This window comes from Natrix helvetica, assembly GCF_964273705.1.
Source record: "Natrix helvetica genome assembly, chromosome: 2".
Taxonomy (NCBI): domain Eukaryota; kingdom Metazoa; phylum Chordata; class Lepidosauria; order Squamata; family Natricidae; genus Natrix; species Natrix helvetica.
In genome coordinates this window covers 281,166,989-281,189,256 of record NC_138552.1, presented here as the reverse complement: position 1 = coordinate 281,189,256, position 22,268 = coordinate 281,166,989, and the positions used below count along the sequence as shown (strand labels likewise).

General features: G+C 46.5%; 1 protein-coding gene across 1 annotated transcript in view; it reads right to left on the bottom strand.

Annotated features, from left to right (window-relative positions):
- Positions 1 to 38: 38 nt before the first annotated feature.
- Positions 39 to 22,268, bottom strand: part of RCC1L (RCC1 like) — a 29,370-nt gene continuing 7,140 nt past the window's right edge. The window contains exons 6-11 of the mRNA XM_081941425.1: positions 20,348 to 20,432; positions 13,797 to 13,978; positions 11,538 to 11,622; positions 9,758 to 9,931; positions 8,373 to 8,458; positions 39 to 2,331 (exon numbers count right to left, since the gene is read on the bottom strand). Of these exons, the coding sequence (XP_081797551.1) occupies positions 2,254 to 2,331; positions 8,373 to 8,458; positions 9,758 to 9,931; positions 11,538 to 11,622; positions 13,797 to 13,978; positions 20,348 to 20,432 (690 nt within the window). The 3' untranslated portion in view covers positions 39 to 2,253. The remainder of the gene's footprint in view (positions 2,332 to 8,372; positions 8,459 to 9,757; positions 9,932 to 11,537; positions 11,623 to 13,796; positions 13,979 to 20,347; positions 20,433 to 22,268) is intronic.

Genomic DNA, 22,268 nt, shown 5'->3' with positions numbered 1-22,268 from the left:
AAGCTTTGAGACTCGTGCTGGAGTGTGTATCAACAGCCACTTCACACTTTTGTTTGAAGAGCCATGGTGATGCAGTGGTTAGAATGCAGTACTGCAGGCTGACACTGCCCAGAGCCAGCAGTTCAATCCTAATGCGGCTCATGGTTGACCATGGTCCATGGGATCATCTTTTGTAATCTTCACACAGGCAAAGTCAACGAGGAAGCCAGATTCACTTAACAACTGTGTTACTAACTTAACAAGTGCAGTGATTCATTTAACAAATATGGCAACTAAACTCATAAAATGGGGGGGGGGACTCACTTAACCATTATCTTGCTGAGCAGCAGAAATCTTGGCCTCAATTGTAGTTGTAAGTCGAGGACTAACTCTCCACTGTTCAGTGAAATCTAAACACACTTAGTCAGCGGTGAATTTAGCAGCCAGAAATTGGAATGGAGCAGCAATTAAATTTACTCTGCAACACATAATTCTGGTGCAACTCCCACATGTCATGACAGGACTACTAAATTCCAGGATTCAATGTGATTTGATGTTTTTTTCTGGTCTGAGAATTTCCAACCCTATAAAGCACTATTATTGTTATGAGTCACAGTGGTGCAGTGATTAGAGTGCAATACTGCAGGCTACTTCTGCTGCCTGCTGGCTGCCTGCAATTTGGCAGTTCAAATCTCACCAGGCTCAAGGTTGACTCAGCCTTCCATCCTTCCAAGGTGGGTAAAATGAGGACCCAGATTGTTGGGGGCAATAGGCAGACTCTGTAAACCACTTAGAGAGAGCCTGTAAAGCACTGTAAACAGCAGTATATAAGTCTTAAGTGCTATTGTCCCCGCTGATGGCGGGGACAATAGTTTCAGTGGAAGCTCTTCCTGCTTCCTAACTAGTTTTATGAGTCAACTGTAAGGAAGGCCATTTCCAGCTTCCATTTCAATTAACAGCTCAGTTTTGTGCAGGAAACATCATTGAGCAAAACAAAATCTCCCTTCGTATTCCTTGACTTGAAAGTGGCTTGTTTCAGTAAGCCGCAATTAAAGACTACTCTTTATTTGTTCTGGTTCAAATCTTGAGTTGGTCATGTCAGACTAGGTAATGGGGATGCTGGCGAATACACTGGCCGCGCCGGCATAAAAGTAAATGCAAAGTTTTCCAACATCATGTGTTCCTTCCAAGTTAATTCCAACATGGAATTGTCTCAGCCAGGGGATGAAAATTATGTTTCTCTTGCCGGGAAATTTTGGAAGCACTGGTATCTGAGATAGAATAAGGACACAACCGCCTGTGATGAAAATGACATCAGTGGGGACAGGCCAGGAAAGAATTCCGTAAAAATAGTCTTACAAAGAAAGAGGAATGGCCTTCAGGAAAGAACAATAATCAAAGAGCTACCCTGTTTCCCTGAAAATAAAACCTCCCCGGATAATAAACCCAATCGGGCTTTACAACACATGCACTAAGCCCTCCCCTGAAAATAAGCCCTCCCTGAAAATATTGCAGCACAGCAACAGCCATGAGGTGACCATGCTTGCCGCCTCCTTAACCTCAAAAATAATAAGACCTCTCCAAAAATAAGGCCGAGCTCTTATTTCAGGGGTCAAAAGAAAATAAGACCCTGTCTTATTTTCGGGGAAACGCGGTATTTGGAAGCAAGGTTCATCTCCCAGTATTTACCCTTAAATAAAAGACTGTTGAATCAGCACCTTTTTGGCATGAGATACATCATTTTATTAACCAATGGCATAAATCTTAACGGAGCCACCAAAACTGACTCCCAAGATTTCACATGATTACGCTGAAAGCTCATGAGACTCTTGGTGATCTTGTAAGACTCTTCATTTAAAAAAATAGGCTTTTCACTTTACTTAAGAACTATTTACAATTGTTAGAAACACCCTGCAACGTAGCACATTTTCCTTTACTATTAAATATTTTTTGTGCTATTTCTGGACCTCAACAGTAGCAACGTGCTTACAACACCCAGGAAAACAGGAGTGGTTTTTTAAAAGAAAAATTCAGGATGGCTGTCGTTAGCAATAAATGCCCAACTGCAAAGTCTACACATGATCCCGTCTGCATTTCCTTCAGCTGCTCCTTGGGCTACAGTTACTGCATGCTCAATCTCTCCCAGTCGGCTTACAAAGTGTTTCCCAGCTTCGGTGAATTCTCCACCCTCAGGCCAACCACAGGGCCCCAGCAAAGGCTTGTACAATTTGGCTTCCTGCTCATCTGGACAGGCACTCGTGCACAGGTATGCTACTAAATATAAGATTTAACCAGGATGACCATGTGATCAACGCCACAGGCTACGTCCACCACCTCACCTGGCACTGTCACCTGAAGAAAGAAAAGGAAAATTAAAATCCACTTGCAGACATCTTTTTTTCCCTCCTTACAGCAAATCCCAAGAATCTCTCTCTCTTTTTAGCAGTCTTCCTCACTGTCTTCCCATGCCAGGCTTCGGAAATGGCAAAAGCTGGAAATTTACAAATTTGCCTACCAAAAAGCAGCATGTTCAAGTAGTCTCATGGCCCCTAAGATGGGCCACCCTCTTCTATTCAGGGTGATCCAGTAGAAGGTTCCTGGAGTTCATCTAGATCAGTCACTCCCCCCCCCAAAAAAAAAACCAGGTCTAGCACCCTGCACCTTATCCTTTCATATTGGATGCCATATGATTTTGCAAAGACAGATTTTGATTGCCAAAATAGTGAGTTTGGGGAGCCTCGAGCACAAGATCCATGCATCCCTGGGTAAAATAGCAATAGCACATAGACTTATACACCGCTTCATATTGCTTTACGGCCCTCTCTAAGCGGTTTACAGAGTCAGCCTCTTGCTCCCAACAATCTGGGTCCTCATTTTACCCACTTGGGAAGGATGGGAGGCTTTGAGCCTGGTGAGCCTTGAATCGTGAACTTTGAGCCTGGTAAGATTCGAACAGCCAAACTGCAGACAGCCGCCAGTCAGCAGAAGTAGCCTGCAGTACTGCACTCTAACCACTGTGCCAACACGGCTCATATTAGGGCTGCACACGTTTCTGAAACAACTAAGAAAAGTGCTTTGAAATTTGCACCAGGCAGCACCCATCTTAATTTTAAGAAGTGGATTCCGTAAACCGGCGGCAGCAACATTTTTTCCCCCAAGCTCATGCACAAGGCTGCAAAAGTCTGGGCTGCTTTAGAAAGAGCTAAGAGGCACTGTTGCCATGAGGTCCAAACCACTTCTGAAACATTTTTGAAATGAACATATTGCTATTAAGTACGTACGGAGGCCCTTAAACCAGTTGGAGCATTTTAGACTTCCATTCCCCACACATACAGAGAGAGAGAGAGAGAGAGAGATTCTCCACCAATATAACTAGGATGTAGCCAGTGGTGGGATTCAAAAATGGTTACTACCGATTCTGTGGGCGTGGCTTGGTGGGCATGGTGTGGCTTGGTGGGCGTGGCAGGGGAAGCTTACTGCAAAATCCCCATTTCCTCCCAATCAGCTGGGACTCGGGAGGCAGAGAATAGAGGGGGGCGGGGCCAGTCAGAGGTGGTATTTGCCGGTTCTCCGAACTACTCAAAACTTTCCGCTACCGGTTCTCCAGAACTGGTCAGAACCTGCTGAATATCACTCTGGATGTAGCTTTGGGAAGGTTTCCTACGTTGAACACTGAGCCCAGAAAACCAGGGTTGACCTTCAAGAAAGTTGCAGGAACTAGGTATGTCTAGCTTAAGAGAAAGAAGAACTAGGGGAGACATGATAGCAGTCTTCCAATATCTCAGGGGTTGCCACAAAGAAGAGGGAGTCAAACTATTCTCCAAGGCACCTGAGGGTAGAACAAGAAGCAATGGGTGGAAACTAATCAAGGAGAGAAGCAACTTAGAACTGAGGAGAAATTTCCTGACAGTTAGAACAATTAATCAGTGGAACAGCTTGCCTCCAGAAGTTGTGAATGCCCCAACACTGGAAGTCTTTAAGAAGATGTTGGATAGCTATTTGTCTGAAGCGGTATAGGGTTTTCTGCCTAGGCAGGGGGTTGGACTAGAAGACGTCTAAGTTCCCCTCCAACTCTACTATTGTATTGTATTGTAAAGCAGGTTTCAAAGTCCAGCTTGGTAAAGCTTTGTAGTTGCTTCAAACCAATAAAGCTTCTAAGTAAGGACCAGAACCAAATAGCAAAAAAACACATGAGCAAAAAATAGTATATGCTGGGTTGGTAGGCAAGCTACAATTAATCAAAAACAGGAGCATCCCAATTTATCTCATGGAGCTCAGGATGCTGGAATACAGATGTTATCTGCTGATTTGACATTTTTATTTAGGCGGCTGCCACCCAATCCTACAGTTGCAGCAAGATCCTGTTTAAAAGCAAATACTCTTCAAAAGACTCTGGAATCAGGCTTCCCCCCAAGATCTGAATGAACGCCGCCACCCCCCACGCCTCCCCCCCCCAAACCCTGTTGGGATTATGAAGGGACCTGAAGACTAAACTCTTCATCCAAGTCTTTGGTGAGGATGAATGAAGCTTCCTTTTAACCTAGATTATTTTGTTTCTACCTGTCTTGTTTTTCCACAATCTCCACTCTTCTTTTGTTTCTTGTTTTCTATTGTCTGTTTTTCACATTTTTAATCATCTGTAAACTGCCCAGAGGTGCTGGGTAGCAGAGAGAACCCTGACATTGACAACACCACCATCCGTCAATTGCAAAAGGCAGCTCTACTTGGAACAGCTGACATCCCGTGATGATGCTGAGGTCAGAACTGCTCCGCCTGCGGGAGGCCCCTCTCTCGCAGGCTTGGCCCTTGGCTCTTTCAAGGGCCCGCCTCGATGACGGGTTCGTGGACCCCGAGAGGTGCAGGAACCGGAAGCTAAGGGGATTTTTAGTAAAATGTTTTTTATCTTTTTTAGGGGGTTCCAGGGTGGGGGGAGGGCTAATCAAACCGGGAGGAGAGCCAGTGCCGGACAGACAGGTGAGTCCAGGAAGGACGGGGATGCGGTGGAGGGGGGGAATATAAAGGTCACTAAAGCAGAGGGTTGTCCTATTATAACGGTCGCGGGGAGGAGGGGATGCGAGGACAGGATAAGATCCAAAGGTCGGTTGGGAGGCCGCGGCTGCTGGTTACGCCCGGTCGCTTGTACCAACCCCTGCAGTCTAGGTGGACAGGTGCTACAGAGCCAGGGCCTGCGGCTGATGCTTTGCAATGCAAGGTCTGTCACCAACAAGGCCCCCCTCATTAATGAGTTGATCTCAGAGGGGGAGCTAGACCTTGCAGGGATAACGGAGACCTGGTTGGGCCACGAGGGTGGTTTACCCCTCGTGGAAATGTGCCCACCGGGTTTTCGTGCATTTCATCAGCCTCGGGCCCTGGGTAAGGGTGGTGGGGTGGCGGTGGTTATGCGGGAATGTTTAGAGCCGAGGGAGTTCACTGTCCCTCAGATACCCGGGTGTGAGTCCCTTGGTGTGAGTTGGGGCCCAGGGAGGCAGTGGGGCTTGCTGATTGTATACTTGGCTCCTCGCTATGCATCAGCAGCCCTGCCCGAGCTCCTCGAGCTAATCGCAGCGACGGCAGTTGAGACTCCCAGACTTTTGGTCATGGGGGACTTCAACTTGCCGTCAACGGGAGCGGCTTCCGAGGTGGCTCGGGAGTTCATGGCTTCCATGACGGCCATGGACCTGACCCAATTAGTGCAGGGCCCCACTCACGAAGGGGGCCACACACTGGACCTCATTTTTGTATCTGAACAGTGGACGAGTGATCTGGGAATAGGGGATTTAGTTATCACGCCCCTGTCATGGTCAGACCACTCATCCCTCCGGCTGGACTTCCCTGGCGCTATCCCCCACCGCGAGGAGGCGGAACCAGACTCTATAAACTGGTACCGCCCCAGGCACCTGATGGAATCTGATAGATTCCAGACGGAGCTTGGGCCAATACCTGTAGCCTTGTCCCGCTCCCGTTCCGAGGACCTAGTGACTGCCTGGAATAGGGCGACGACTGGGGCCTTGGACCGGGTTGCGCCTTTGCGACCTCTCCTGCGGCATCGACCCACCCAGGCTCCTTGGTTTACTGAGGAGCTTAGGGTGATGAAGCGCCACAGGAGACGTCTAGAGAGCAGGTGGAGGTCCTCACGCTCCGAATCTGACCGAACACAGGTAAGAGCCTATTTGCGGACTTACCTTGTGGCAATAAGAGCGGCCAAACGTAGATATTGTGCTGCTCTTATTGCGTCCGCGGATAACCGCCCTGCCGCCCTGTTTAGGGTGACTCGCTCCCTTTTATCGCAGGGGGCGCGGGAGACACCCTTACAGGGTAGAGCAGAGGAGTTTGGGGAATATCTTCAGGACAAAATCGATCAGATCCGGAGCGGGTGGACCTCCGTCAGTGGACCAGACGAGCCGCCAACAGCGAGTCTTGAGAGACCATTCTGGGAGGAGTTTGACTCTGTTGCCCCCGAGGATTTGGACAGGTTGCGTGGACGGCTGCGACCCACCACTTGTTTAACGGACCCGTGCCCCTCCTGGCTGGTACTGGCAGCCTGGGAGGTGACACGAGGCTGGCTCCTGGGCCTGGTGAGCGCCTCACTGGGTGAGGGATACTTACCAACCGCCTTGAAAGAGGCGGTGGTGAGACCCTTGCTCAAGGGGCCTTCGCTCGACCCAATGGAGCTAGCTAACTATCGTCCAGTCTCCAACCTCCCCTTCTTGGCGAAGGTTGTTGAGAATGTGGTGGCGCAGCAGTTCCCACGACACCTAGACGAATCCGACTATCTAGACCCACGCCAGTCCGGCTTCCGACCCGGGCACAGCACTGAGACAGCCTTGGTCGCGTTGGTTGATGATCTCTGGAGGGCCAGAGATAGGGGTTGCTCCTCTATCCTGGTCCTATTAGACCTCTCGGCGGCTTTTGATACCATCGACCATGGTATCCTATTGCGCCGGTTGGAGGGGATGGGAGTCGGAGGCACCGTTTTGCGGTGGTTCGGCTCCTACCTCTCCGACCGGAAGCAATGTGTGTTGACAGGGGGGCAGAGGTCGTCCCTGAGGCCACTCACTTGTGGGGTGCCGCAGGGGTCGGTCCTCTCGCCTCTCCTGTTCAACGCATATGTGAAGCCGCTGGGTGAGATCATCCGTGGTTTTGGGGTTGAGTACCATCTCTACGCTGATGATACTCAGCTGTACATTTCAACCCCAAACCACCCCAACGAGGCTGTCGAAGTGATGTCCCGGTGTTTGGAAGCCGTCGGGGTCTGGATGGGGGACAACAGACTCAAACTCAACCCCTCCAAGACCGAGTGGCTGTGGTTACCGGCACCTCGGTTCAGCCAGCTGACCCCATCGCTGGCCATAGGGGGCGAACAACTGTCCCCTGTGGAGCGGGCGCGCAATTTGGGCGTCCTCCTTGATGCCCGGCTGTCAATGGAGGACCATGTGGCAGCCGTGGCAAGGGGGGCGTTCCACCAGGTTCGCCTGGTGCGCCAATTGCGCCCCCTACTGGACCGGAGTGCCCTGCGCACGGTCACTCATGCGCTGGTGACGTCTCGCCTGGACTACTGCAATGCCCTCTACATGGGGCTTCCCTTGGGACGCATCCGGAGACTGCAGCTAGTTCAGAACGCAGCCGCGCGGGTTATTATGGGAAGTACACGTTACTCCCACGTAACACCTCTCCTGCGCGAGCTGCACTGGCTACCTGTGGCCTTTCGGGTGCGTTTCAAGGTATTGATTACCATCTTTAAAGCGCTCCATGGCAGAGGACCTAGTTATCTGCAGGATCGCATCCTTCCACATACGTCCCTGCGACCTATCCGCTCACACAGGGAGGGGCTCCTCCTGGTGCCGTCTGCTAGGCAATGCCAGCGGGCGACACCTAGGAGTAGATCCTTCTCTGTGATGGGCCCAACCCTCTGGAATGACCTCCCCCCAGACATTCGAACTACCACCGACCTCCGTTCCTTCCGGCAAAAGTTAAAGACTCACCTGTTTCAATCAGCTGGCCTGGCACTTTCTTAGTTTCACCTCCCAGGGATTTATTTTATCTTAGGGTTTGGGGTTTTAATTGTGATGTTTTTAGGATTAGAATTATTTATTTCTTAGTACAGCCTATCTCCCCTCCAAATGTATCTTAAATGTAGCTTAAATGTATTTAATTTTATGACTGGTTTTATTGTATTGACTGTACACCGCCCCGAGTCCCTTTTTGGGAGAGGGGCGGTCTAAAAATCTAAGAAATAAAAATAAAAATAAATAAAATGCCTTTTCCCACCACCAAACAAGAATATCTGCCTACCCCAGGTTCTTGGGAAGCACTCGATGGGTACGTAAAAATGCCAAGTCCAGTCTAAACATCTGGCTGACTATATAACAAACCATAACAAGGACATTTCTTACCCTCCAGGGGAAGTACTGGTCTTCCATCCTGCCAATTCCCAAGCATCCTCGCACATTTTTGCCCCATATAAAGAGTTCTCCATGGTCTGAAAACCAACAGGAAAAAAAATCATATGTCTTACAATAGCAATATCACTTTCACTTACTTCATAATGGTTTTACAGCCCTCTCTAAATAGTTTACAGCACGGGTCCTCAACAGGGGTGGGTTCCGGCTTCTTTTACCGCTGGTTCGCTCAGGGACGCGCTTTGGGGGCATGGGCACTTCGCGGGTGGGTGGTGGTAGAAGTAAAGTACAGTCAGTCACAAAATTAAAAAAAATGCTTCTGCACATGCGCAGAAGCAAAAAAATGACAGAACCGGTTCGGGCATGTGTCCGGCGGAGTTACTACCTACTTGGCCGAAGCAGTCTGAACCGGTAGGAACCCACCTCTGGTCCTCAACCTTTTGGACCTCAGGGACCACTAAATTCATAATTTTAAATCCCATTGACCACTAATATGATCTGCCTAATGACAGGCTGGGTGGTCATGGCTAGGTGGTCATGTGACTAGATGGGCATGTCACTGATCTCAAGAGGTGCCTCCCTTTCCAGCCACTCCTCCCCTCCCTGCCCAGGCTCCTTAGGGCCCCAACAGAAAGCAGTTGTTGGAGCTAAGCAGCCACCACGAGAAAGAGTTGGCAAAACAGCTCAGTTCAAATTGGATCTGACCAAGAAGGAGGCTCAGCAGAAGCATCTCACTGAGGACTATGAACAGAGGCTTTCCAAGCAGAGGAAAGACCTGCGGGAGTACAAGGCCAGGTAGTGGTGGCTGGAGGCTCAGCAGGCTGAGATAGTCATCCAGTTCCAGGCCATGATACTGTCCCACTGGAAAACGGCCCTCTGGCTCTTTGCCACCAGCAGCACTTCCCTCCAGCCTTCACCCAAAGCCCCGCACCAGGTGGCTGAAACAGAATTCCCCAAGTCAGAATTTCTGCCCCCCTCTGCACGTATCTGGCCCAGGGGCCATAGTTTGAGGACCCCTGATTTAGTGCAATATAAAAAATACAAATCATTTTTCTGCAGACTACCAAAATTTTCTCATGGACCACCAATTGGTGACCACTAGTTTACAGAATCAGCATGTTGCCCCCGACAATCTGAATCCTCTAAAAAAGGACTTTTGAGTGCTACAGAATATTATTTGGGACAAATATACTTATGCAAAGCAATATAATTTATAGAAGACAAGGGGGAAATGACTCTAGATTTAGAAACAGGATAGAACTTTAAAGGTTTGCAGATAATAATACAACCCCTTACATAAATAGATAGAAGTAATTCTCACTAAAGAGGCTTCTTTTTCCTAAACAGATGGACTTACAATTTTACTCCAAGGTACTTACTAGTGATCGCCGCAAACTGGTTTAATCCACAACGGATCCGGTCCACACAAATATCAGGGTTGAAGTCTGACAAGCCAAACAGGGAAGGTGGGATCATCTCCGGAACGGCTGTTTCCATAAGTTCTGGTCCTTTCCCAAGAATTCCATAGCCCCACACAAAAACATGGCCTTCCTCTGGATTATTAGAAACAAAAATAGGTAAGATAACAACAGCTGGCTTTAGACAAGTCGCTAGTTTATACAGAAATGGGGCTAGATGGGCAGGCCGTGCTTGGTTCAAGTGTTGCCGAAATCCCACTTTTGCACTGGCACAAAATCAGCAGGTCAGCCTCACTCTGTTTCACTGAAAATAAGACAGGGTCTTATTTGCTTTTGACGCCCAAAATAAGCACTTGGCCCTTTTTTTTCGGGGAGGTCTTATTTTTGAGATGCAGGAGGCGGCGAGCGTGGTCACCTCATGGCTGCTGCTGTGTTGCAATATTTTCAGGGAGGGCTTATTTTGGGGGGAGGTCTTATTTTAGCGCATGCGCTCAAAAGCCCAGTTGGGCTTATTATCCAGGGAGGTCTTACTTTCAGGGAAACTGTGTGTGTGTGTGTGTGTGTGTGTGTGTGTGTGTGTGTGTGTCGTATATCTCTTTGCCATATGCCATTATAGCACTGTTAAGTAAGTAAGCTCCCCGTTAGGAGAGCGAGTGTACAGAGAAGCGTAATGAAAGTGGTATGCAAGAACACGCACAAACCAGCATACAGGAACACTGAACAGTATAAAATATAGTTTTCTATGTGGAAATATAGAGGTATTCAGAGTTCAGTTTACAGTCCAAGTCATACACGGCTCAGTCAGTCAGTTATCAAATAGTCAGTCTAGCACACAAAACAGCTAAACAGTAGCAAACCACAGTACCTCACAATACACTGATCAGCGTCTAACAAAACAGAGAGCTAAAAGCCATTCTGGCTCCCTCTTATGGCTGCTTGAGGTAACAAGCCAATTACATCTCTTTAGCATTTAAAGTAACAGATATATTTCTTACAATCATGGCTTATATACATTGCCAAGCCAAGCCTAGGGTTACATCCCTAACAAGCACAACATATAAGCACTAGGGCTACACATTAGATGTTTCCCAGGGATTGCATGACAACTCAACCGACTTCACAATTTGGGAAACCACAATTTGCATGGGCTATAAATTGCCTTCATTTATCTTATTCTCCCATTTGACTTCTCCACTTTCTCTGCTCCCTGAAGCTGTCAGCTAGAAGTTGTGATCAAGAAAAACAAAACGATTGTAGGAAGCTTCCACAATCAGGCTGCCTCATAATGAGCACCAACCAGCATGAGTTACTATTTACCATCTTGGTCATCTTTGTTTGTTTGGTTTAATTCCAAGGATATTTATGCACTGGCTTTTAGATCAGTGTTTCTCAACCTCAGCAATTTCAAGAAGTGTGAACTTCATGATGGCTAGGGAATTCTGGAAATTGAAATCCATATATCTAAAAATTGCTGAGGTTGAGATACACTGAATTAGATTGTTTTAAGCCATTTTTAGGACCATGCTTCCCAAAGCAGCACACAAACCAGAAAGCAATCAGCTAACGTAACCAGAATTCATGATACTTTACAAAGGTGCTTTGAATCGCAAGCAGTAAAATCCATCTTCTGAAAAGTAGTCTTTCACTCCCATCAGCCTCAGCCAGCACAACCCATACTAAATCACTTTTATCTTATTTTGGGTTGGGGCCAGGGGGGGGGGGGGATGACCAAGAGGCTCACCAGTTAAGATGGCATTGCCAGTTCCACCACAGGAAGCTTCCTTCACTTTCCCAACACCGAAGTGCAAATGTCTGGGCACGTTGACCTGCAATGAGCAGAAATATGGAATGGGACAAGGCTGTTATTTTAAGACTTTCAGAAAAAAAGAGCTTTATGTACTGCTTAATGACCATCAATAAACTCTATTGAATTGAACTGAAAGAAGAGCATTACAGTCTCTTTTACAAAGACAAATCCAAAGCTTGACAAGTTTGAAATTTCATTTACACACACACATACACACACACACACACATATACACATACCAAGGTTGAACATTGTGTCATCCTGAGCTCTGCAAAAAAAAATGCAGCCCAGGTATAGGTAGTCCTCAACTTGCAACTACAATTGAGCCCAATAGTCTATCACTAAGCAAGACAGTTGTTCAATGAGTTGTGCCCCATTTCATGACCTTTTTTGGCCACAGTTGTTAAAGGAATCACTGCAGCTTTTAAGTGAATCATACGGTCGTTAAGCAATTTGGGCTCCCCCCCCCCATTGACTTTGCTTGTCAGATGCTGGCTGGGAAGGTCACAAGTGGTGATCAGATGACCTTGAGATGCTGCAACTCTCATAAATACACGGCCGTTCCAAGTGTCCAAATTTTGATCATGCGGCAATGGTTGGGTGCGGATTGGTCGTAAACCATTTTTCACTGCTGTTGTAACTACAAACAGTTGCTAAGTGAATGGTTGGAAGTGGAGGACTACCTGTATACAGCCACCAGCACTTCATTTGAACGAAGGAAGAGCAATGTGTGTCCAATATGAAGATATCAATACAATAGCAGAGTTGGAGGGGACCTTGGAGGTCTTCTAGTCCAACCCCCTGCCTAGGCAGGAAACCCTATACCGTTCCAGACAAATGGCATCTTCTTAAAGACTTCCAGTGTTGGGGTATTCACAACTTCTGAAGGCAACTTCTGTTCCACTGATTAATTGTTCTAACTGTCAAGAAGTTTCTCCTCAGTTCTAAGTTGCTTCTCTCCTTGATTAGTTTCCACCCATTGCTTCTTGTTCTGTCCTCAGGTGCCTTGGAGAATAGCTTGACTCCCTCTTCTTTGTGGCAACCCCTGAGATATTGGAACAATGCTATCATGTCTCCCCTAGTCCTTCTTTCTCTTAAGCTAAACATACCTAGTTCCTGCAACCGTTCTTCATATGTTTTAGTCTCCAGTCCCCTAAGCATCTTTGTTGCTCTTCTCTGCACTCTTTCTAGAGTCTCCACATCTTTTTTACATTGTGGCAACCAAAACTGGATGCCGTATTCCAAGTGTGGCCTTACCAAGGCATTATAAAATGGTATTAACACTTCACGTGATCTTGATTCTATCCCTCTGTTGATGCAGCCTAGAACTGTGTTGGCTTTTTTGGCAGCTGCTGCACACTGCTGGCTCATATTTAAATGGTTGTCCACTAGAACTCCAAGATCCCTCTCACAGTTACTACTATTGAGCAAGGTACCACTTTAGGCATCTCCAGAATTAGACATCTCTGATTTCTTTCGACTATGCCTCCAGCCTGATGGATCCCTAATCTTTAGCAGATGCCAAGAAAGTTATGCTGTACCTAGTAGGGATCTCTGCTTTGTGGAGCTTTAGGCTAGACCTCCTCATTTTGCCTAATGCAGAAGTTCAGAATTTGAGCACCCAACCTGCAAAAAACTTGGCTGAGCTGAAAAATTATTAACATACTCATTATTTTAATTAATGTAGTAATAGCAATCGCCCTTAGACTTATATACCGCTTCATAGTGCTTTACAGCCCTCTCTAAGTGGTTTACAGAGTCAGCATATTGCCCTCAACAATCTGGGTGCTCATTTTACCGACCTCGGAAGAATGGAAGGCTGAGTCAACCTGGAGCCTGGTGAGATTCGAACTGCCAAATTGCAGGCAGCCAGAAGGCAACAGAAGTAGACTGCCATAACGTACTCTAACCACTGCACCACCACAGCTCATATGTAATTCTAACTACCCTGACATTTCAAAGAAATCAATCACCCTCCCCCCCCCCCCCCCCCGGCTCTCACCTGTCAATCTTAGCCATGCCTAGAGTTCTGGAAAAGGAGACCTTCAGCATGCTACCCGGAGGATGAATGCATGCGTTACCCTCTCAAAAACACGTATCCCCACCTCACCACCACCGGCAGCCAATCCAGCCTCCCTCTTTTCCCGTGGCACAAATGGCTTGCCATGTTGTGCAAGTGTCAACCATTCTAACCTGGGTTGTCTCAGTAACGGAAGTCAGCTGAAGATATTCCGAGTTTCCCCAGCCAAAGAGCTCGCCTGTCTCGGAAACAGCCAGGCAAGAATCTCCATAGGTTGTGACCTGTGTAATGCGGATGCCTGCAATGTCCCCGCCCAGTTTTGTGGGAACGCTCACTATGTCGTAGTGGCCTAGGCCTAGTCGGGAGAGAAAGAGAAGGGAAGTCAGTGCATTATATGCATACTTATGGAAAATCAACCAGTTAATAATAAATTAATAATAATTCCATGCAGGTAGCCCTCAACTTGCTATTTGTTTAGTGATAGCTCTGGTCCACATCTTTTGGATTATATTGTATTAAAAGGTAACGGTAAATGTTCCCCTCGCACATATGTGCTAGTCGTTCTCGACTCTAGGGGGCGGTGCTCATCTCTGTTTCAAAGCCGAAGAGCCAGCGCTGTCCGAAGACGTCTCCGTGGTCATGTGGCCGGCAGGACTAAACGCCAAAGGCGCACGGAACGCTGTTCCCTTCCCACCAAAGGTGGCTCTTATTTTTCTACTTGCACTTTTTACGTGCTTTCGAACTGCTAGATTGGCAGAAGCTGGGACAAGTAACGGGAGCTCAGTCCGTTACGCGGCGCTAGGGATTCGAACCGTCGAACTGCCAACCCTTCTGATCGACAAGCTCAGCATCTTAGCCACTGAGCCACCGCTTGGTTTCTCAACCTTAGCTACTTTCAAATACGTGGACTTCAACTCCCAGAATCCCCCAGCCAGCACAGCATACCTGGCTGGGGAATTCTGGAAGTTGAAGTCCATATGTCTTAAATTTGCTAAGGTTGATAAGATTTAGACTGTCAATAGATTGTCTGCAGAGGAAAAAGAAAATGAAGAGACCCCAATTTTGTTGTTAGACCCAGTCTCTGTTCACCTTCTCTGATCTGGAGCTCCCTTATATTTTCACTGGAGTGTGGTAAGTTAAGCACTACAGGTAGTGCTCAACATACAATGTTCCCTTAGTGACCATTCAAAGTCACAATAGCACTGAAAAAAGTGATTTATGACCGTTTTTCACACTTATGAGCATTGCAGTATCCCTGTGGTCATGTGATCAAAATTCAGCTGTTTGACACCTGGCTCCTATTTATGACGGTTGCAGTGTCCCGGGGTCATGTGATCCCCTTTTGCGACCTTCTGACAGGCAAAGTCAATTCGGGAAACCAGATCCACTTAACAACTGTGGTACTAACTTAACAAGTTCAGTGATTCACTTAACTGTGGCAAGAAAGGTTGTAAAATGGGGCAAAACTCCTTTAACTTTTGTGTTGCTGAGCAGCAGAAATTTTGGCCTCAATTGTGGTTGTAGGTCAAGGATTACCCATACTGCTCTTCAAGCATGTAGAACTCCACCCTGCCAGTTGTATCCTCACAACAATCCTGCAAGGTAGTCTCTCTCTCTCTTTTTTACAACGTATCCCTTTCTTCGTATCTAACTCAAGGTAGTGAGCACGTCAATACACCTTCCTTCTCCTATTATCCCACAACAACACAGACTATGAGACAGTGGTGGGTTCTGGTGGGTTTTGTATGCATGCACACGAACTCATGCTACAACTTAAAGCAGTTATTGTAATATTTATAACCATAACCTTGCCTTTAACTGATAAATCATGTTTAGGGCAAAATTAAAGGATTGAACTAAGTTATGAAAATCACCAGAATGTAGTCAGCCTGTGGTGGGATTCAAAATTGTTTACTATCGGTTCTGTGGGCATGGCTTGGTGGGCGTGGCATGGCTTGGTGGGCGTGGCAGGGGAAGGATACTGTAAAATCCCCATTCCCTCCCGATCAGCTGGGACTCGGGAGTCAGAAAATAGATGGGGGTGTGGCCAGTCAGAGATGGTATTTACCGGTTCTCCAAACTACTCAAAAGTTCCGCTACCGGTTCTCTGGAACTGGTCAGAACCTGCTGAATACCACCTCTGGTCAGCCTCCAATTTAATTCAAAATGGTATTGATCTTAATCATCAGAAGGAAGACAAAGAAGATAGAGCCAGAAGCTATTCTATGAGCAACAGTTTGACTACCTCTGATCTATTTCATCCATGACTCTAAAAATATTGTTCCTGAAGGTAAAGGTAAAGATTTCCCCTGCCTAGTCAGCAGGTCCAACTCTAGGGGGCAGCATTCATCTCCATTTTTTAGCCAAGGGGGGAAGCATATTGTCCAAAGACTTTTCCATGGTCATGTGGCCAGCATGATTATCTGCCAAGGCAAGCATAATTATATGCTGTTACCTTCCTGGCAAAGTGGTACCTATTTATCTACTTGCATTTGCGTGCTTTCAAACTGCTGGGTGGGCAGAAGCTGAGGCAAGGATGGGAGCTCACCCCATAGCGCGGCATTTGGGTCTTGAACCCAGACTGTCAGCTTTGCAATTGACAAGCTCAGGGTCTTTAACCACTGAGCCACCTTTCTTCTTTAATTAATATATTTCTTCTGCAAGTCAGAAGTGGTGTAACCACAACTTCCGGTTCCGGCGGCTGACGGCGACGGGCAACTTGTTGCTCGCTCCGGCTCCCCGGTGGGCTTCCCCACTTCTTGGGGGGCACAGGACGCTCCGCAGAGGCGTCCTGCCGGAGGGGCGGCATCGCGGGGGATCCCTGCATCAGCGGCGGCCGGCGGGAGGTCCCCCGCGCGCTCAAGGCACAGGGGAGCAGATCGGAGGACGCGTGGGCGTCTTCACTGACAGGCTGTTCGGAGTGAAAAAAGAAAGCTGAAGGATGCGGCGGTGGAGCGGTGAGGTGTAGACTTCCTTCATTCCTATTACCAACTTTAAAATCTGTCAGCTGTGCAAATTTGAACTTTTGGCTTGATTTGGAGAGGTGCGGCTGGAGGGGAGGGGGATTTCCCCCCCCCCTTGGACAAGCGGCTGGAAACAAGTGAGCTCTCAGCCCCAAGGGAAGGAGGAGTGGGAGAGCCAAACTAAAGATGTCACACCACTATTAAATGGATTTTCAGATTTAAACTTTTAAGTTTTAAGACAATGAGATCTGGAAGCCCTGGGAACTTTGAACTTTGAAAACTTTATTTGTTGCCTCAATATCCGAAGTTGGCAGGGCAAGATGGCACACTTCCGTTGTCTTCATGAAATGTGAAACTTGACTCCACCTTTTAGTTTCAGGCTTCCGGTCTTTGTCTCCGTGCTACCTGGATAATTCTCTTGTGGATTGTTTGCTTTTGAACCTCCTGGAGTGAAAAACGTCTGCTCTTTTGCCAGGGTGATTAGAAAATTCCCCTGTGCCTGGACTCTCTGTCTCCTGGACTCTCTTGGCTGTTCTACCCCTCTGACTGATCCTTCTTTATACTGACTGGACTCTTTACTTTATAAACAATGGCATCTAAAAGACCACCTCCTGGAAAGCCAGGCTTTGCTGCCTCTGCCCCAACATCTGCAACCTCCAGTCCTAGCACACAATCAACGTTAACAGCCTTCAAGCAACCTAAATCTACGGACTTGGAGTTTCATCAAATGTTTCAACAAATTCTACAGGGACAAGAGGAAATAAAGAGACAATTGAAGGAGATGAAAGAAGAAATTAAAGAGAACCAGGATAAAATTAATAAGAACTCACAGAGACTGGATCTTTTGGAGGATGGGGCGGCTGAGATGAGGGGGGGGGGATAGAGGGTGTGCAGAGGGGAAACAAAGAACTTGACACCCAACAAATGAAAATAGAGTATGAGAGAATGTCTTTTTATCTTAGATTTCAGAACGTGATGGAGACAGATGATGAAAACATAAGGGACATCATGACAACCATTTTGGCTGAGTATATTCAGAAGGAAAAACAACAGATGGGGTGGGAAATAGACCTGGCCTATAGAGTGAACTCAGCGTATGCTAGAACACACAATGTCCCCAGGGAGGTACACATTAAATTTCTTAGGAAAAGCACAAGAGATGAAATCCTGAATGCACAAAGGGGGCAAGCCTTGACATACAAAGATAAGGAGATAACCATTCTGAAACAGATCCCCAAGAAAGTGAGGGAGAAAAGAAAATCTTATTCGCAACTGGTGAATAAATTATACCAGAAGAGGGTGTGGTTTCGATGGTTACTGCCTGAAGGTATGCTAATATTCTGGGAGGAGACAAGAGTTAGAATGAATACACCCATAGAGGTGCAGGCCTTTATGGAAAAAAATAAACTACTCCTAGAAAAACCAGACACTTCAGTAGATATACAAGACACGGGAGGGGCCGGAGCACTGCCAACGGGGGGAGATGGGGCGACATCAAGAAAGCTCAGATCACACAAATGAGTAAGAAAATCCACGTGATATAAACTGACCGAAATTACTAATTGAATTTACCACACTGACTATATGCTATTATGTAATATTTGAACTTTATGCAAATGTATACTATGAGTCTGGAGGGGGGGTGCACCTACCGCATTTCGCGGCTGCCAAAATTTGTAATCTTTCCCATACCTTTTCCCTTTGTAAAATATTAAAAAACCAATAAAACTTTGTTTAAAAAAAAAAAGTGGTGTAACCACTATTTATTTATTTATTTATTTATTTATTTAAACTTATTAGTCGCCCCCTCTCCCCACAGGGACTCAGGGCGACGTACACAAGCAACAGTCAGCACAGTGTCATATAGAGGAGGTAAAAAATAAATAAATAATTACAATACTGAAAAAGGTTAAAACCCCAATAACATTAATAGTTTAAAAACTAAAATTGACAATTAAAAATGACCTAGGGGTGGAAAAGTTGTCGAATTATGCCAGGCCGGCTAGCCGAAACAGGTGGGTCTTCAGTTTACTGCGGAAGGAGCGGAGATCGGTTGTTGTTCTAATGTCTGGGGGGAGGTCGTTCCAAAGGGTAGGGCCCGCCACAGAGAAGGACCTACTCCTGGGCACCGCCCTCTGACAATCTCTAGAGGATGGCACCCGGAGGAGACCCTCTCTGTGTGAGCGAATGGGTCGCAGGGATGTATGGGGCAGGACACGATCCCGCAGGTAACTAGGCCCTATGCCTTTCCTCCACTTTATACAGCAGCCTTCTGTCTTCCAAAGTAACTTGCTCAATAGGTACAAACTAAATTAAAATCACTTCTACTTCAGAAGCAAAATCAACAATGCTCCAGTCTCCATTTTTATGGTTTTGAACAGATTCAAAAACACTGCTAGCAATGCAGCTATCAGGTTGAATCATTCTTTGTACACTTGGTGGCAATGTCACAAAACCTCAACAATTCTGGAAAATGATTTACCACAGAATGAAACAATGATAAATATCAACTTTCCCAATTATTTTCGTGCCAGCTTTTTTTCCACTGAACGTTAAGAGGCTTAGATTCCTACAAAGTTATACAGAGTTGGAACTATACCTTGACAGCTGCTAGAATACTTTGCTTCTAACTTGAAATTACATACAATTCCTTTTTAGGAGGATAACAGAGTAAACTTCAAAAGCTGGCACTATTGTCAAAAAGTGTTTGATAGTGAAGTTAATTGCTCTGGAAACCATTTACAGAATATAAATTCTGCACGTGGAATTACACCATATACAAAATTCAGGTTTCTCCCAACATAACAACGCAGTATTAGTTTTTGTTTGATGCATTATAAGGACATAGTACAGCGATGGCTAACCTTTTTTGGCTCGCGTGCCACAAGTGGGGGGAGCGCAGGAGGGTTGTGTGCCGGCGTGCCGTACCCATAATGCAACGCGCGATCCCCCCAGTGTGCATGTGCACACAGCGCGCAACCCCCCCATTTTTACATGCTTTTTTCGCCCTCCCCAGGCTCCAGAGGCTTTATAGGACTTATAAGTCACTTCCGGTTTGCTCAGAGGGTGGTTTTAAGCGCTCCGAAGGCGTCAGGGAAGCCTCCGGACGATCCCTGAAGCCTTCAGAACGCTTAAAACGACCTTCCGAGCAACCCGGAAGTCACTTCTGGTTTGCTCGGAGGGTCGTTTTGAGCGCTCAAAAGGCTTCAGAGATGCCTCCGGTTGGTCCCTGAAGCCTCCAGGGGGGGCGGGGAGGCTCTTTTCGCCCTCCCCAGGCTCCTATAAAGCCTCTGGAACCCGGGGAAGGCGAAAAATAGCTTTTAAAAAGGTGAACTCAGCTGGCCAGCGCGCGCATGTGCGCTGGCCAACTGACAGGGCAGCGCCTCGCGTGCCCTGACAAATGGCTCCGCGTGCCACTTGTGGCACGCGTGCCATAGGTTCGCCATCACTGACATAGATCAGATTGGATCAATTGCTATTGTTTATTACGATTGACAGTTTTGACCATATACTGGCTGCCTTTGGTATGACTCAGTTGATTTTAACAAGTGCAAAATTGATTTTAAAAAAAATCACTCTTATATGAAGCATTAACCTAATTTGAAAATTCTTATTCAATTTTATGCAGCTTATAAACCACTTTTTTTGTGTTTCTTCCGTGTTCCTTTTTCTTTTTCTCCCGGTTGCTAAATTCAATTCAATTATTAAATCAAGATTAAATTAAATGAAATTGCTGGCATGATGCATCTCAGACATTTTACCTGTCTGGCCATCAGCTCCCCAACCACAAGAATAGACATCTCCTTTCTCAGTCCGGAAGAGGCTATGGTCCTGCCCACAGGCAACCTTTAGGCAAAATAAAAAATAAAAATGTAGTCAAACATTTGGGATTTAAACGCTATGCTTGCTGCTCAAACAAACGCTCCATTTTGAGTCAAAGTTAAATAGGTATGAGGAGGAAACCAGGCAGAGGTCGGTTGCAAATCCCAACGCTATTGGTTCGCTCGTGCTCGCATGTACAGAAGCGTCCAGGCGGGTAGGCGCAGCCTTCCCCCGCCGCCACTATCAGTTCACCCGATCCGGGCCGAACCAGGAGCAACCCACCTCTGAAACCAGGATTAAAACAACCTTCTATAACCAGGTGTTTCTATTATAACTTGGCATTTACTAGTAGTCCACAATTCACAACCAGCTGCTTAGCAACTACTTGAAATTATGACAAACCGCCCCAGAGCTACTTATAACCTGGATTCAAAGTTTCAACAGACAGCCCCCCTGGCAGTCACATGATCACATTTTGGGGTTCAGTGAACAGCCCACTTTTAAGGCTGTCTGAAGCATCATATGGTCACTTTAGTTCCTATTTCTATTCACTTAACAACCGGCCGTTCACTTTATGACTCCAGGGTTCGCTTAATGACTGCTGCCAAAAAGGTTGCAAAAAGGTTGCAAAATCAAGGCAGAGTCATGTGATGAACTGCTAAATGGCCACCATGACTTACAACTGTAATTCCAGGTTCAATTATAGCGGTAAGTTGAGGGCTACCTGTAGTTCGCGAACATTACTGTGGAATTATTAAAATTTAAAAGATCTTCTGCGAGAACCGGAATCATATATGACTGGAGTGGCAAAGGGACCTAAGGGGGGGGGGGGGGGAATAAATCAATGAAACCAAGTGTCAGGCCTGCAGCGGTTCATTTAGGAATCTTTGGCCTGCCACACTCTCTCCGTCTAGCTTCATCTTTAGTATGTCTTTTCATTAAGGTGGGGTGGGGGGGGGGGGAATAGCAAGGGGTAGAATGTGTTGTTTTCAAAATAAAAAATTACTTTCTAGAAGCTCAAGGTTATTCTTTGTCTCCGCACCTCGACACCTGACCGGAACCAGCGGGGTGGAGATGCCAGCGTGGAAGAAGAAGATTGGAGCATGTGATGGATTTGTGGGTGTTGTGGGGACAAGATCATGAACTTTCAACTGGGTGGGAATCCTAGGTAACTTCCAGAATTGGGATTCCCACAGATGTGCCAACATGTCTGTATTATTAAATTGGAACTTTAGAGATAGCTCTGGCGTGGACTCTGATTTAATTCTGCATGATATTTGGAACACTGACACCAAGACTTCTGAGACTAAAACAAATAAGAGAAAAGTTGTGGGGTTGTTATTTTTTTACTGGCTGTGTTTGCACATTTACTGTAAGCTGGTTATGAATTAAACCATTTCCTGAGTTCACATACTGTAGTACAGACACCCCCCAAAATAAATGAACCCAAATTTAATGCTAACCCAACTTAGCAAGTTGTAATATGCAGTGACTACATTTTTAGCTGAATTGGTTAAGCCTGCTTATTTGAATGTAGTCAGTGTGGGCCAGTCTTCTCCTGACCTGGATCCTTCCTAATTTCATGGACTACAATTCCTATCATCCCTAGGCTGGGCAGGGTAGCAATGGGTGCTGAGCAGCCAAAATTTTTGTGAGGTGCCAAGTTGTAGAAATCTACGGAGGATGATAAAATCCAAGCTTTTAAGATGCATCTCTTATTTCTCATAAGCCCAGAGAAAAATTCTAGATTGCAGCTAAAAGTTGGCTTTGATTAGTCAGTTGCATCTCCTCTGAGGCAATTGTGGGCAGAGCTGAAACAGATGGAACCCCAGCCAAAAATAAACAAAAACACTAGATTTT